At 35.4% G+C, this 18,504-nt stretch overlaps 1 protein-coding gene across 3 annotated transcripts in view; it reads right to left on the bottom strand.

The window, feature by feature from the left end:
* Window positions 1–18,504, bottom strand: part of LOC149807010 (G protein-coupled receptor-associated protein LMBRD2-like) — a 73,051-nt gene that overhangs the window by 36,355 nt on the left and 18,192 nt on the right. For all 3 annotated transcript variants that reach the window (XM_089960615.1, XM_089960628.1, XM_089960622.1), the window contains 5 exons: window positions 14,231–14,305; window positions 12,668–12,959; window positions 9,806–9,987; window positions 3,142–3,275; window positions 1,723–1,831 (listed from right to left, as the gene is read on the bottom strand). In XM_089960615.1, the coding sequence (XP_089816741.1) occupies window positions 1,723–1,831; window positions 3,142–3,275; window positions 9,806–9,987; window positions 12,668–12,959; window positions 14,231–14,305 (792 nt within the window). The remainder of the gene's footprint in view (window positions 1–1,722; window positions 1,832–3,141; window positions 3,276–9,805; window positions 9,988–12,667; window positions 12,960–14,230; window positions 14,306–18,504) is intronic.

The following is an 18,504-nucleotide window of genomic DNA, read 5'->3' as shown; positions in this document are numbered from 1 at the left end:
CAACTACAGTGATATCCTGTTATAGCGAAAGCTTGGTGAGAGGATACTTTTGGTATTAACATAGTTTGATGGTAGACTGGTTGTAGATTTGCTATAGAAGTGATGCAGGAAACAAATATCTTGGCTTAGCTTATTGTGTATGCATAGAAATATGTGCATGCAAACATGAAAAGTTGGACACATGAATTCAGTATGTTATTAAATGAAAATGTATGGGAAAAATATACATATTAAATATATGATTTAATTGATGCAAATGAAAAGTAGAACTGCAAAGCTTTGCCATCACAAATCAACATGCTTTTCACTGTATAATTCCAAACTACTCGGTCTCCACCCCCAACCTCCAATACCCCCCCCCCCCCCGCAGATAATGACCCAGGAGTCAAAATGCAAAATCAATCAAATATATGGTGTCTTCATGTTTTAGATGCATATATTAAGCCTTGTTCAAAATATTTGAAAATGTCATTGTAATTTAACACTTTGTACATATGACACTGAAGCCTTTCTCAGAAACACCAGTTGTGGAATCCACTAATGACACTCTTCTTGCAGTAGGTCACCAGAGGGGCAACATATATGCAGTGTTTTCATAAATTTCCACTTTATGAGATGTGGTAACTGGCATCCAGACAGATGTAAAGACAAACAGAAGGTATCACAATATCTGGGATGCTTTTGGAAAAGCGTTAGGACAAATGGCAAGTGTGAAAAGAGCATATCATCTCCAAATAACCATATGGTGAAATAACACAAGAAGAAATATTTAAGTTTTATAACATCATGACAGGGTAATCAAGATATCAGTACTGTATATACTGATTCAATTTGGTATGCAAATTTAATAGAAGCATACAGGATGAATGAAAACTGAAGGGCAATACAGGAAAGTAGTGCTACATGCCACATTAAACAAATGTTTTCATTCCCAACTCTAATTTTTAGGAGGTAAATATCCAGATTTCCAAAACAAAATTTCCTTGATTTGGTTGACTTTCTATCAATTACCACTGCTAGCCTTCTCCCCCTTCCCCTGCTCCCATTACAGGAAGTGTATATAAGCTGCATAAAAAATAAAACGATCTGGTTTTAAATTTGGCAAAGATAAGGATACAGAGCATCCATCAGGGTAGGAAGAGACATAAGACAATAAAAGGTTTCTCATGAACAGAGAATTTTCATTACCAATCAATTTATTTTGAAGACCAAAACTGCATGTTTTTCTCATTGTCGACGTTCAGTCTCATATACATGAAGGTTTCCTCACCTAGTTTTGACAATACATGTATATGTCATACTTTAGTACTACCCACAACATATATGGTTTTTATATTAAAAGGATTAATGACCAAGATATTTCAAAACTGAGCAATATTCAAGACTGGCTGATAAATTTTTTTATTAATTACACAAATGTTTGACAGATAAATATGAAGGATACGTGTGATTAAAAACAAATCACTTTGCCTGTCATCCACACATCCTGGAATGACTACAATATGTTCTATATTAACATATGACTAAATGAAATACAACTGAACAAACATATTAAAGAACTTTGCCGAATCTCTGAAGCTTATCGAGGCCTATGTTAAAAGTTAAAACCTATTTAAGCCAGGCCTGCACATTCAGAAGCCAAGAGCCTGTTTGCAAAACTATGTAAACCCCGATACTGAATACAAAGTTACAGATCTTCAGTTGAGCAGTGACCCATTATACCTGTGTGTAGGAGGTCTCTTCAAGATTATCTGTGTGCACAATGTGGCTGTCAAGGTGTATAAGTCCAAGGAAGTTCAGACACATTGGGGGTGTCAGCCTGCACAACATCCTGCAAACACAGGAAAGAAAACTTCTTGAACATGTTTTAAATGCTGAAAAGCAAGGATTAAACAGAAGTGTCCTATTATATAAATGTTATATACACGAATTTATACCAAAACTGAAATACAAAAAAAAAAGGGAAAAAAATCCTGATGTCTATGCCACTACCACTGCCATTAGATAGTGACAGTGTCTCTTTCCTGTATTATCACTGCTTATAAAACTGAAATTGTGTGAGGACTCATGACAATTATGAAAACTTTAATGCTCACACGAGTTACATTATAAATTTTTGATTGGGCTTATGCATTTTACAATTTTACAAATTTCAAGTTTAAACAATTGTAATCTTTGTTATTATCATGTTTTAAAGCATTGAACATAACCAGGTGTCCATATGTCTTGATCAAAAACCTGCATTCAAGGTTGCCTGAACAGGTGAGGCAAGACAAAGATTTTCACAGGATATTATGCTGCCTAGTTTAAAAGATCATTTATCTATGATTTTTTCCCCCAATTAACAGAAGCAATAAGGATCAAATAGCATTAATTCCCTCACTTTGTATAAGTCTTTGGGGACAGAAAGGTGGGGGTTGGTGGGAATGGAGGACAGTGCATAGGTACATGCATCTAGATCATTCCAGTTTATGGAATGATGTAAAATGCCCAGGCTTTTGGATGTTGGACTGGAGAAGCAATGGTGGGTTGATTTCTTTTTCACCTTGTTGCATATAGACCCAAAATTGGTCGATCTCATCAGGTGCAGATTTGACTGAATACCAAGTGATGAAAGATCATTCAGTTTGTAATACTAGACATTCACTTGACAGAATTTATATTCTAGGTCTTATACAGAGACGATTGTAATACAACTGACCTTAGGGCAGGTAATTAAAATGGCACTGATATGTATATCACAAGACGAAGATAAAAAACACTGAATTCTTGTCCAAGACAGATTAGAAGCAGAAAAAGAATTATAACTGGAGTATACCTTATTGTGTGAGAAAACTCCTTAGAATCACTCAAACAGTGAAAAAGTGCAAGTGGAAATCAGTTTTGTAATGCCTTCAAAAACTGCATGCTTTATAGCAGCGGAAGTAGTAATTGGAGTATGAACTGGATTTGGCACCAATCCACTGATATAAAGGGAGACAATCCATCGATATAAGGGGAGATCACACTTGTATGACTTCCATTTAGATGGGCATATGACCTGCAACACTTTTGCTGCCAAAAACAAGGGCTTGATTTGCAAAGAAGTATTATTATTATCATTGTCTTAAAAGAAATCACTGTTTAAATAATTGTACTTACATTCCAGTAAATATCATACTGTACTCATTGGTTTGATGGTTGGGTGCAATGTAGTAGTAGTTCAGAATCCTTATCTGGAACACACTGTAGTAAGCACAGCAACACAAGTAGGCTATAGTCAGAATGCTACCCAGCTATAAAAAAAAAATACATCATCAAAAATCCAGAAGTTTATAATAAAGTAGGATCTTACTATAGTTGACTTCAGTAATAATAACTTTATGGTTATATCAAGAACCATCACCAGAATCCTTAAATAAGACAGATGACTTCTTAAACAAATGCCTTTATATAACACAACAGCTGTCCCTTTCTGCTGAATTTTAGTTTGGTATGACTCGGTCGGGGATCAAACCTATGACTTTCCACTTCCAAGGCAGACACTCTAATCACTAGTCTACTGGAGCGATCTGACAGGCTGATGACATGCCAAAGATCACTATGTCAAATTTCAGCCAAGTTGGTCTCCACAAAAATAATTCAGGTACTATATGTGTTCATAAATCTCAGTCCCCACTTGTCTGCTCACATTTTTTCCTGTTACAACAGTAGCGTTTATGACAATCATAGCATTCTCTATGTTACAAAAATCATAGTGAAAATTTATCCAAGGGCCTATTAAACAACAAAAGAGAAATATGCCTTGAAAAAATATAACCAGTTTAAATGAAACTAATGGCATTCATCTCACGCTGTTAACAAATCTTCAGATAACAAGGAAAAGAAATTTTTCTTAGTAAATTATGTTTTTCCAATATTATTTATCAGATGACATTAACATTAAGAAATAGCCACTGCTACCTCCAAATTTAAACCTCCCTGAAAGAATAAAAAACGTGTTTATATATATATATATAGAGAGAGAGAGAGAGAGAGAGAGAGAGAGAGAGAGAGAGAGACAAAGGGAAGTAACTCTGTCAGATAAACTCCCCTTGCCCCCACAACCATACCAAGGATATTTACCAGTTTAAACTTGAGCAAATTCAACTACCGGATGGTTGCTTTTTTGTGGGGAAGGGTTTTAGGGATTAAAACTAATGTGACTGGGTAAGTTTTCAAGAAAAACGTAATTTACTAAAGAAATTTGTTGAATACATTATTCAACCAGATTAAGATTAGGAGCTCAGGTAAGGGAATGAAATGCATGAGCATCCAACTTCTACACACACCACACTCTAGGAGTTTAATAACTGTCCTACTGAAAGGATAAATGTCTCTTAATATGAAGGCAGCACAACTTAAGAAATCTCCATTTATACTTGTACAAATGAGACCAGTTGTGTCTTATACCTTACTACACCTCTCCCTTGATAACTCACGCACATCAAGGTCCAAAAACACAGACCGCACTATAAGCGAGGGCGCAAGTTACAGAGGGACCTCCAAAAAGTCTGCTAGACATCCAGAGAACCACGGAGTTTGGTGGGAGGGAACTGTGATGTTTAATGACTGAATCCTCGTTTATCAATCAGGTCAAGAAAAATTGTCAATAAAGCGCTTTTTCCAATGAAGTTGTTTCTTATTCTGTATAAATTACATTTATTTTTTAAAATGTCCAATATCTGAAAGATTGATAACATGATTCCAACTGGTTTCAACAACCAACGTGGTGTGCGAAAACATTCGTGCATTATGTCACAGATTTTTGTTTTGTTGGTCAGTCTGGTTCCAGGAGTGTTACGGATAGTATTTTGCGAAAAAAGGATCTTCCAAGCAAGAAACCAGACTAACTGTTGATACACTACAAAACAAGATTCCTTTTTATAAATAAACCCACAACATTTTGTGAGACCATCAACTACGTCAAAACCCAGTTGTTTAATTGTTCAATTAGTAAGATACTGACGCCATGATTTCATTGCAAGTAACAGTGAAACTTCTTATCATCCTTGAGGATATCTCTACGTGTGAATTCAGGAATTCTCTGAAACTAGTTTTCCTCACAAATGTCTGTATCTGTGAAACAAATTTAATTTATGAAGTACTCATTTCTCTTGATTGCCATGCTATCTTTAATCAATTATGATTGAGTAGGTTAATTTAAGGTAGTTTAATTAGATTACATATACAATAACATTTATAACAGTGTTCGATTGATTGGCTGAAATGAGTTACCCAATATATGACTGGTTAAGCATGTAGGATTTGTATGCCTTTTAACTTTTTTAAAATTCCACCTCCTTTGATTCAAAAGATGTAATTAACATGATAATAGAAAAGGAGGCCTGCTTTTTATTTAGTGCAACAATACAACAAATGCTTCCGCTAGTCCAATATCAAAACACGGTCGGCACTTAATTAGGTTCTCAGAGAAATGCTTGCAGACATAGCTGTTATGGTAGATTGACACGTTTTACGTTTAATTACAAGAGGACACATTGCACTTAAGATGATTACACTTAAAAGGAACTAAAAGATAAAAAGAGAACACAAATTTCAGTTAATAAAAAAAAAATATTTAATTGGTATTTATTTATTAAAGTACTGCCTCCACTAGCATAAGTGACATTTTCATTGATCAAAATTTCCTTGAATATTGTTAATTACGGTGATTTAAAAGAATGTCTTTAGGAGAGAAAATGTAACAAATTTTATGACTTATTTTTAAAGTTGATATTTCATAATGTTGATTAAAATTTCCAGATCCTTTCACGTTTTTCTATGATAAAACGAGCGACATATAAAAGTTTCTGTTACCAATTTTGATTGCGATTTTCTTCAAGTTTAATAAGTAGGGATCAGTTTTGGGGTATTTTGTGATTTAAAAATGGGATCCAGGCCTGACCCACATTATAAGCAGGTTTGCAAGTTATCAGGGCACGAGTCATCAAGAGAGTGGTGTACTGTCTTACTGGCAAAAGTTTCCAATGTGAGAGAGCAAAATTTATGACACCATGTTTGAAACTGAGATTGCTCTGTCATGAACTGGGCATGATAACTGTCTGGGCAACTAGCAGTAGCCCACTGAGATTCAGCTCTCGGCCATGTCCTGTAAACAGAAGCTGAAGAAAGTAGACCTAGTGCGTCAGTCAAATGGTGTCAACTATGTCTCTAACTGAAACATCATGTTAAAAGGCCAGGACCATAGGAATTTCTTGTATTTTGTGAGTCAAGGTCTTCATGAGGCATACATGATCTTGCATTAGTATAGAGTACTTCAATCAGATGCCCACTTTAGCCCTTATGGCGCAATGCCTTGCTTTCCAATCTTAACGAGTAGGAAGAGGTTCTCACATTTGCAGATGTTCTGTTTGCCTCAGATAGCATCTGAAAGAACAAACTGGGTCTCTGTCTCTCTTAATGTGTTGATTGAGGAAAGCAGGAAAATATTTAATTTTTGATTGTCTGTAGCCAGAAACCTGTTCTTTGAGATGAAACTAGTTCGTGTCATTGGTACAAACGAGGCATCAGAAGGAAACTGCATGTACTTTGGATCCAGGGACAGTGCACACAAGTTGCCCACCCTGCAAGCTAATTTTTTGTCCTCAAAATGGAAAAGAAATTAGCCAAATGGGGAAAATGTAGTCTAAAAGTGGTGTGACATCATTTATGGTCAGGAGTCAAGCATACTAACCACTGAACCAACTAGTCTCCTCTCTACAATAAAGTACGTAATTTTTCAACCAAGACGGCCCTGACATTATCCTGGCATGAAGAAGATTCTTCTGAGCAGCATAGGAGTTTCTAAGAGTTTCCTAAATACATCATCAGATCGAGTAGATCGTTGACCCATTATTGTTCATTTGAAGATGGGCAATAAGAACAATATATTTTGCAAGCTTTGCCCCTCATCTAATGGTATAGTTTTGGTGTTAAAACTGTTTGGGGAAGGCAAAGGCCTACCTCTGGTTGCAGCTGATTGATAGAGCATCAAGGGCTCTGGCCTCTGGGTCCAGAAATGGAAATGAAGGTGGAAAGTTTGTTGTTCAACCTCATTGCAAATAGGTCTAGCCTCAGTCAGCCTCACAGGGCACAAACGTGATGAAACCAGATGGATGGGGGCAGTATTCCATATGAAGCTGCTAGCTTCTCCTTGATATTAAGCCTATTAATTGCACCAAAATGACAGTAGTACGTATCATGCAGTCTCCATTTTGAATATCACCAACACAAAGTCTATTACTGGTTTCAATTTCCCATTAGCTTTCATGACCAGAAAAAAGTCTGGAGTTGGGAACCTGGTTTCCTGACAAACTCCATCACCTTCCTTGTCAACAAATGCTCTATCTCTTAAAGTAACATGAGATCACCTACATAAAATGGGACCATGAAAGAGGTGGGGGCTGGATGAACATGATCAAGAGCCCTTGTGAATTTCACTTGGAACACCCAATCATTTGGCTAGCTGACAATGCCATTATCAAGCATGGATTATGGTTTGGCTGGTCAGAATGGGTCATATGATTGGCACAATTTGTGAAACAGATCCATATGTTGCGTCAGCAAAAAGTATGATTGGTCTGGCCAGTTTCATGGGGGCAGTCCACTCCCTGCCTCTACAGTTAGAACTCTGGACAGACATGCAGTTCACCAGTCCAAAATGATAGTCTAACCAGATACACCCATGCATGGGTCAGCCAGATTGCTGGACTGGTTGGTTCACAGCTGGAGAGGCATTTGGTATATGATTTTTGGACAAAGCCAGCCAGCAAGACAGACTGCATTATCATAAGAACAATTTCACTGACATCAAGCTGGTCTGGATCACTTACAACATCTTCCAAAGTATCATGAGGGTTGGTGGATCTTTCCGGGGATTTCCTGGGTTCTTCCTCCACCATTAATACTGGCCGCCAGGTATAGCCTATCTTGTGCTGAAAAATGGCGTTAAACCCTACAACAACAACAACAACAACCAAACTATCATAAGTGACCACTGCCATCAGCACAGTACTGGGAATCTTCGCTGGATGTGGGGAGTGGCACCATTACTTCCCCATAATGCTCATTAACAATTCTGAGTTTGGATAAATACTCAAAACATCTTGGTCTGATAATATAGAATGTGGCCTCTTTTCTAAGCCTTTGAGGCATTTTAGTAGATGCCAGACAATACCGATCTGCCCATGATGCACAAAACATTACATGGGTGCCATGACAAACATTTTATGCAGGCAAGGCATGCCTCATGGTTATCCTCTGCCTCTTTGAAGCACTTGATAGAGAAAAAACGTGTATAAAAAATATACAAAGTATATTCAATCAGGTGAAACTCACATATTGAGAAAACCTAGTAAAGAAATGCATAGGAAACCAGTGTTTATTGCTCTCAAGGTCAAAATTACAATGGCGAAAGCTGACATGCAAGTCTTAATAAGTGATACCTCATGGATAATAACAAATAACAAAAATATTCACTGAAAAAAGTCCTAGATTTGTATACACAAGATATATAAACCCATCAACTTACTAGGTCACTTAAAACTTTCTGATAGATGATCTCAATAATGTAGAAAATAAAGTGAGTCTGGAGGCAATGTTAATAGTCGAGAGCTCAAGCTTAAACTGGTAAACATTTGAAGTACAGTGGACACTTAGCAGGGATAAAGGAAGATTATATGTAACAGTTGATTTCCTTTGTATGTATACAGAAAGATGTATTTTCATCTTTCAGGGGGCACTCACTAGTTATTATGTACTTCTGAGAGAGTGACATATGTAAGGTGAAGTTGTTTGCATTTAAAACATGCACAATGGAGAGAATGTTGGCATACCTCTATGCTACATTAATGTAATGTGGATGATATTTCTTTGGGAAATTGTACATGATCTAAGCACACTGCTAACTAAAATGACTGCTTCCTTGTGCTAAAAAATCAGCATGAATTAGTCTAAAGTACACTATCCATGGCAGCTATTAAAATAGGGAAAATGAATTTTGCCAGACTAGACAATACCAGCTTCTGAAAGTGCAATGAATGAATTACCAAATATACAAAATGTAAAAAGTTATTGGCTCTTTTTTTTATACAATTTACCTCTGAAGTTCAAGAAGTGAAAATGACCAAGTGGAGCTAACACTTTTTTGAAAGGTGCACATCTGGAGTGAGACCAAGCTGTATACTCTATAACCCATATTACACCCATCAATCATACACCATAATAAAGGGAATTAAAGGTTCTTTGACTTATACCTAAGATATACAAGGTCTTTTTTAAATAGCCAGTATAACCAGTGAGAAAAGCCGGGGAAATTCTTTTTCTTTAAAATTCCAACCCTATGCAAAATACTAAACTGTAGAGCGCCACCTTAAGTTAGGGCTAGATTCAAAGGTAGTAATGGTTATTTCTGAATGTGAATGGTAATACATTTGGCAGAGAAATGGTCAACAGGATGCTCTCCTGCTCATTGGTTTCATAAATCAGGTGCTTTGAACTTTAACATATATATCATCAGTCTTATTATGTTCTTTTATGCCTGTCATCAATAATTATGTTTAACCAATTTGCAATTCAGCTGATTTAACACTGCAAGATTCTGTCTTAAAACAATTATTTAATTGACTCCTACAAAGGTATGAACAGCAATGTGTACTTTTTTCTGACTTCGCAAAATAACACCAAACAACTGTTTTGCTTCATGAAAAGAAGGGACAATTGTATCTGCATAATAATGGTACATAAAGTTTTTACAAAGTTACTCACTGCTACAAAGTTAAATTACCTCAATGTAAACATAGTCATAATTGACTTTGGCCAGATCGATGAAGATGGCAAAGATGGAAAGGACAGGTTGCTTGATGAAGAAGAGACACTCAGACCAGACCACCATGAAGGAGATGATAATAAGGATGACTGCCAGGCCACGCATCACCCATGGCTCCAACATACACTTCCAATACCACTCTGGAACATAACAAATAGGACACGTGTAACAGGATGAAGTGGGGCTGCCACCAAAGATCTAACCCAAGACACTCTTTCATAAAAGTTAAGCACACATCAAACTAGCAAAACATGATGTGAACCTCACACTCTGCATGTTTGATTTTGGTACAAAACAGTCTTGACTCGAATATTTGTGGCAAGAATGCTTTCTCTTTTACTGTCAAACCTGATAATTTATTCAACCCTTGGTAGCTGATGGCATTGAAGGAATGTGTTACAACTACTCTCAATGAATAACCTTATATCGACAGATCTTTGTTCTCATCCAGTTATATACAGTAAAACTTGATTACAGCAACCACCCTGAAGACAAATTTATGTACTATGAACCAAAGAGCAAAATTTAGCATTATTATTAGTAGTAGTATCATTATTATTATTTCACATTACTAGCACTAATAGTATGCTACCAAGATACATGTATTTAGTTTAGCTATTTAGCAACAATCAAGAAAATAACAATTACTGTGTCATGCACTCATCTCTCTCCCTCTCTTATACACACACAAACACTTTAATCTCATTATCAGGTGAAATGGCTCCTAAATAAAATTCCCAATTGACAGCTTATGTGTAATTGTGAAACACATGATGCTTTGTTGGGCATGTGAACATGTGTTCACACTTTAACTTTAAACAACTGATGTATGAAGCTGTTGTTCAAACTCACAGAGATCAAAAGACATTCGGCTTTTGTTTGTGACCTTTGATGATTAGTGAATGAAAAGCTTCCTAGGGTTATTGTTAATAGCACCTAAAACATTAATCACGAGTTTCCCCTGACCTTTCTCTCCCCATTTTTGATATTTAGACATTTAAGATGAAGTGCAGGGTTGGAGTCAATTGCCCATCAAAAAGTTGGAATTCGCTACTGCAAAGCCAGATTCATCAGGCAGAGAAAACATGTCAACATGGTAGTCATGTGATACAACAAAACCATTGTCAATACGTATTCCATTCATGATGAATCTTACTTTCTCCAAGTTGCTGCAAAAGCAACAGGTTTCTGGTCAATGTACTCTGATTAAATATGTTGAGAATTACGTGTCCATTCATTCTTTTACAAACAATATGTGACTCTCCTATAATATTTTCCAATTTTTGTATAACAACATTAGAAAGGGGTTTATTGTTGATATCACACATCTACATGGACATGTAGGTTGCAAGATTGGTGTAGTCATGTGACTAGCAATGCAAATGGTGAGTACCAGCTCAAATTTCATCAACAACAAAGTTTCATCTCATCTGTAAATAGATTAAAGACATATAGCAATTACAATACTCAAAATTTCACAGAAATTAAATAAATTTTCCTACTGATTTCATATAGATATGATTTGATGTAATATTGTTTAAGTTTGCTAGGCCCACTGTTATGCAACTACCCTATGCCACCAGTGCAGAGTGGTGGTGAATTCCAAGTTTTTAATAGGCCTCTGTCTTGGAAACTACATAAATGTCCAAATATTACAAATGCGGTGGGAAGGATCTTAAGGAGACTCAGATTCCTAAACACATGGGATATTGATGGCAAAATGAAGACACCTTTGACTTTCACTGGATTACAAAGTACAATCGATTATGAAATGTTTAAACATTGATTCAGATAATATACCTCTACATAAACCATGCCTTACTCATCAAACAAAATAAATTTCATTTGCATACTTGGAGCGCTAACTTCTGATATGCGCTAGTAAGTCAGGTGCAACCACCGTCTGGTTAAAAAAAACACATGGCTACTGGATGCAGAAGACATGTGACCACTAATTACATGACATTTATATAGAAAAATTTCTGGTGAGCAACTGGAATGGCCATTGTAACCAGGTGACTGCTGAATTCAGGTGACCATTAGGACAGGTTTGACTGTATGTAAATGGCATGACTGCAGAGATAAATCAATTAGGAGAATCAGATACAACCAAACATTATTGTTTCTTTTTTAAGTGAGGAATTTAATTAAATCATTACCTAATTTCACAAATATGTGTGAATTCATCTTAATCATTTTCTAGTTACAAAATATTTCTGAAGGTCCACCTGCATGACCAGTCCCTTTATTCCTGTTATTTCTCAATTAATATTTCTTATGAATAGAGTCACGACATCACACAGTATGCTGGCCATACATATTAATTTTGTTGGAGTGTCGTAAGAAATACATTTTTAATTGATACCTCTCTCACTTCTTTACATGCTCAATTTTTACATGTATAAGGTTTATTAAAACAGAATTTATTTTTACACATATGACATGCAAGATTCCTAACCACTACAAACTAATTTTCCTACAATTTCTTTCCTCAGCATCTACTGTACATAACCAGCTTGATCAACTCTATTGCGTCAACTTGCACCATGACATTAATGACAACAAATCAACATTAGAGTTGTTAATGTGTCATGATGTTTGTCATCTAATATTTCATACAAGGGTTCCTTAAACTACTCTCACATGCAAAATGTACTATGCTGTACCCTCCTTGTAAATGACTGTCAGAAGGTTGATATAGAATTTCAAAACAAAATCTTAACATTATAGTTGAGATTGTCAGTATTGCTGGTAAAGAAATACATGTCTCAATATCCGATCATGAAGCCAACTCATCAATACACCATGCTCAAGACTTACCAACTGTTGGAGTGTAAATGGTTCGGAGGAGTGCAGAAGTCTCATCAGTTGACAAAGAATGCTTGAACCTCTTTTCAAAGCTTCCCTCATTCATTAAAATATCCTCAAGCAGGAGTGCCTTCTCCATCAGACTGTTCCACTGAGTCTGATGTCGCTTGTGTGTCTGGGTTGCAAACATTACTGTTCGATGAAGCTTGACCAGCTCCTTCTCAGAAGGGACGTCATATGTTTTGTTGTAATCCTCATAGTCATCAACATTACGGCTAACTGTCTTGCGCATAGACTCGGGACACTGATGGAAAGACTTATGTCATTTTATCAGCAAAATAAGTTAATTGATTAATATTACTATTTTCTTTCCTAGAGAGAAAACTTACATAAATCATATATAATGGACTAAAAATTCTCCTCATAAGATATTGTATATGTCAGTCTAGAGAAGCTGAGGTTGAAATGCCAGGGTCCTCCTCTAACCCAAAATGATTCTTTATAAGATCGGAACTAAAAATCAAATTACCATTCAATTAGATTCTATGAATGACTGAACTGAACTAAATTTGTTCTTTTATTCTTATGTACATCTTCAGTTTTACACTAGAAGGTTAAGGTCATTTAATGTACAAATAATATTTTCTTACAAAACCTAATTATTATATGATTTTATGGTTAATTTAATATTTTTCTTTGATGGTTGGAAGAATATATTTCATCTGCCAACATGGAAACAATCTAGAACTTTTTTATTTTCCCACCTATCAAGTTGTGGCCTGTGAATGTTTTTCATAACATGTATAATGTTTAATAATTCACCAACATGTAAGATCAATGAACATATCCACTTGTGACTTCTGTGATCTTAGGCACATATAAATTATTCAAAGTAATATCTATGCAAACATGTATAAAAAAAATGCTGGAATCAAGAGCATGTCAATAATATGAATATGGATCTTACAGAAGTGTTTACTACAAATGAATTTTAAGAAACAAGCTGAACATATCATGTGTGTGATTTGGAATTTTAACAATTTTTCAGTCATATAACTACGATGTCTGCAGTGAGGCAGCTTTTAGTAATATCTAGTAATATCTAGCACTGGGGCATCATGCTGCAGACAGGTAGCATGATGATGTCTGACCCAGTCACATTATCATGACAGCAAGCCAACCAGTCCTAACACTAACCTTTAAATGCTGAGCACCTAGCGAGCCAGCTGCTAGTACCATTTTTTATGTCTTTGGTATGACTTGGCTGTGGTTCAAACTTATGACCTCCGGCATCCAAGGTAGATGCTCTTACCAATGAGGCTACTGGAGTGGTTTGAATATATTGTATTGCAACTAGCTTGTGGTATGATGTGATAGTACTTCATATATATATATACTGCACAGACCCAGATCTGGCATTGCATAAAATGCTGTTAGGTTGGGGTCTATATAGTAAGGACAAAAAATAAACAACATTCTCCGAGTTGTTTGCAAATGGATCCAAAGTAAATTCAAGTACAAATGGGAATTAATTTGAATATTATGTGATGATGTGATGGGTAGAAAGTTTCTTACCTTTAGAAGAATGGTATCTATATGTTGCCTCAGTGGGTGATTGTATCTAATATTTTCTGAGGCTTTCTTTATCTCCTGAAAGTATAAGAGATTAAAACTATGCAAATATTCTGATATGGGTGTCATAAAAAATTGTGAGTCAGGCTTTAAACCGGGCAGTCTAGCCTCTAAAACTTGTTAGTCTAATGAATGATTTTGATTCTGATAATGTTCTGGCCCAAATTCCCCTTCTACTAAAATAAAAACAAACAAATGACACCACTGTTATCGAAAATATCAGATCATTAAGAACAAAAAAGCAGCCTTAAAATCAACAGCATATACTGCATAATTTCTAAACACAGTGACAGACTTCAAATCTTCATGTTATTCTGTTCTCTTAAACAAATGAATACTTCTCTGTAAATGTACAGAAATATTAATATGCTTAGACTGGATTTGTTCATTTTAACACCATTTTTCAGCACATGGTATTCTATACATGGTGGCCAGTATATATGGTAGCAGCATAACCTGGAACAACATTGGAAAGAACCACTGACCAACAAAGAACTACTTGCAAGTTTTCTCACACACACACCTTGGTCAAGCTGAGATTCAAATCCAGCTGGACATAGGTGAGATGTCAATGATTTGTGAAGATGAGCACCTTAGACAACTCGGCAACCTGGGGCCCTGCTAATATGCTATGAAAAATGCATAGCCATTCCAGTCAAGCCAGATAAGATCTTTATACCCACCGCTGTTATAAAGGTAAATTATATGAAGGGGAGTAAATATTAAACACATCTTTGCATGATGACAGTCCAAAACGCAGTTCATTGTGGAAAACAATTAGTGGTCAGTTAGTTATCGAAACACATGCCTGTGAATGTACAATTGAAATCAACAGTTGCTATTTGATGGCTTGAAGTCTGTATTTTGTTCTGAGCTACAACACCAGAAGTAACTGGTTAATAGGTCAGAACTGAATGAAATTACACTACAATACCCCAAAGATACATTCCTGTCAGAACACATCTAACACGATTTTTTTTAAACTTGCAAAACCCCCAACACTTGTTTTTTTAAAAACGTAATTTTTACTAATCTTAAAGCAAGATGGAGATCTTTTTATTGAAAGGTCCTTTGAGAACTGCTGTAAGAGAGTTTAATATACTAATTTACAAAGGAAAACTACATGAAACTTAATGACTCAATTCATCTGAAGTTCAGTGAATCAAAGAGATGCATGATGAAGAAAAAAAGATAGTACACCTCTTTATATTGACAAAGAATGTTCAAGCCATCTTGATTAAAGATTATTGGGTAGTTCATGATCAGTGCCAACATTTCATTTGAAGTTGGATTCTATTCCATATATAAAGTCCAAGACATTATTACTCCAGCAAACGGAATAGTGTGGAAGTGAGAATCATTTCTAAAGACAAAATGTTGAAATGAATCTGTGATTCTGGGAAGAATGAGCCAAAAGCATGCAAAGTCCAGTAAATAACTTTTTAACTCCTTGCTGATGGAGTTCAGACTTAAGAAACACAGTAGCACAGAGAAGCGTTGTATTCTTTGCACAAGCTGTAAACAACACTCATTAAAGAGTGTACAACATCCATAACATCACCCAGCATCAGAACCACAATATCATCCAGTATCTAATGCATGTTAAGATGAAGACAGACTACTAACACCTGCTTCACCTTCAAATGGAGAGCTGTATTTTTTAACAAATAATTTCTGGCTGCCAAATGGCTTGAAAAGAATACCCTCACTCCAATTTGAAGAAGACAAATACTAATTCTATCCATCATAGAAGTTGAACAAAAAAATTATTAGGAGTATTGGAACAGTGTTTCTCTAAAATCCCCTTGGTATCAGAATTGGAGAGTGAGCAAAAACAACCCTGCTGTCTGAACAGGAGGTCAAAAAAAAGGTGCACATCTCTAATGCACAGATGAGGGTAAAGGGAAACACAGAATTTTAGAGCAAAAAAAGTATCCTGGTTGTAAAGACACCCCCACCACCACCACCCGATTTTAAAAACAGAAAATTGGTTTATTTAATTTATTATATGCGCGTTGTGATTATGTGAGTATGTGCATATTTATGTGGTGATGATATCTAATGATGCGAAGTCTTCCAACTATTGTTTGTCTGCAACTGTAATAAATACTACAAAGAAAATGTGTTTTATTTTCTTTTCTTCAAATTGGAATTTCCTGTATAAAAAATATCTAAGCTTATATGAGGAAATAACTTATTCTCATTTGTATGATGTCACTTTCTGGAACCACAAAACACTTTTTTTTACTGCTTTCATGACACAAGTTCTTGGGTATATTTTTACAAATGAATTACAATCAGACATTGCAAGTGTATCTGAGATACAAAATTACCAGTGCTTAAATTGCAGTTTACCGATATAAATTTCTATCTACCCAGAAAAACAGTATCTTACAGAAGTGATCATGATGGTTTAATTGTGGGTTAAAAGCAGAAATAATTTTGCAAAAATCAAAATGGCTGTCGTATGTGTCAGTTAGTAGCAATTTTGATCAAACATTGGCTGGTAGTAACTGTCTTCATCTCAATAGCTAAAATATGCAAGATATTCATACGATTTTGGCTACAATCTTTGCAGGCTGAGTGAATAATCCAATGTATACAGGATAAAGGAGCCAGAGAGGAAATATTATCTCTTTCTTCTTTAACTGACATACATGTGAACATCCCCTGTAAGATAGTTTTCAACACCAGATGTGGAATGTTTTCCACCACTCCCATCACTCACTGATATCTCCATGATATTCAAAATTATTATTTCAAATTTTTTAAAAAAAATTATTTTCATGCTTTGCTTTCAATGTAGTATATGTAGAGTAAGATTGCATGTGATCATGAACTGGCTTAAGCAGGGAAGACAGTTTAGAAGCTAATTTCATGCAAGGTAAAACAATTAACGTCATTGAACTTTATTTAATTCTTTGTTAATTACCACTTAAGATAGTCTGCAATCAAAATGAAGATTGTTATAAATAGCACCGCCATGAACAACTGTATGCAATAACAAAGACAAATGCCACTGACGTTTTTTGATCCTTTGCAACCACAAACACTTAAAAATTAAAATTAATGTTCTAAACAACAAATAATTTTAAAAAATGGAGGCTGGTTACCAGTTTCCTCATTTTTACAGATAATGCCAGTGGTGTTATTTGTCATATACAGTAAACTAAACTAAAGTATACATCACCAACTACCGTTGAACTTATGTCAATACCCATTGAGATTAACCATTCTTTCTTCAAATAGAATAGTCATGGACACAAACAGTTCAAAGATTTCTAATGTTCCTTATCTTCTGTGGAAACCCACACATCAGTAACATCATAATGAGAAACTTTTAGAAAGGATTTCAATGTTGCAGTAGAGCACATGGCTTGCCTTTGGAGTTAATCCATAATGCCAGTGAGGTTTTTGTCTTTAATACTTGTAAGTGATAATTATTTTCCTGATTTTATTGTCATCATTAAAAGGGTTGCCTTATTTGTTGCTTTTTTCATGTTACAGTGATTACAATCCACACACCAATCTATCATTAGTTCACATTAGTGCAGCCAGTTATACCCATTGTTTACAGACTTAATCCATTTATGTTGTTGGTGAATTAAGCCACTGGTTGTTGTCTCGAAATAAATTTATACTTTTTCTGGATAAGTTCATTCATTGGCACATAAATTCCATATTTACTGAAAGCCTTAGCAAAACAGGTAGAGTCATTATTACAACTATAAACAGATAACATTAAAATTCTAATATTAGCAGAAAGAAACAAGTAATTGAAAGAAGTGAAGTAATTTTAAGGAGAGGACAAATAATTACTACTGTAGTTACATTCTGAAATTCATATTGTAATACATGTACTTGTCAGCTGCAAATATAGACATGAATGTTTTAAGAGATGTATATCTACATGTTGCTACATAAAATAATTTGCACAGGAATACATGCAACATTTTTAACAAGAACTATGAATAAAGAAAACAATACATGTACAATGATTGTTGGGTTTGGTCCTTCTTAAAGTGTTGAATTTTGACCTTGGAAACTAGTCCTTTGCACAAACCTGTTATGACAGACTAACTGTCTTGAGACACCACTTTTTGTTGATCTCTTAAGACTGGTTTTACTGTTGTATTAATGACAACAACAGCACTGATGATGACAGTGATGAGAAACGTTCAGGCTGACTCAGAAGAAACCTTGGCCCAACAATATAA

Source organism: Sinohyriopsis cumingii, chromosome 1 (genome assembly GCF_028554795.1).
Source record: "Sinohyriopsis cumingii isolate HCF-2022 chromosome 1, ASM2855479v2, whole genome shotgun sequence".
Lineage (NCBI taxonomy): Eukaryota > Metazoa > Mollusca > Bivalvia > Unionida > Unionidae > Sinohyriopsis > Sinohyriopsis cumingii.
The sequence above is the reverse complement of the archived record's forward strand: the minus strand, read 5'-3'. Positions and strand labels throughout refer to the sequence as shown.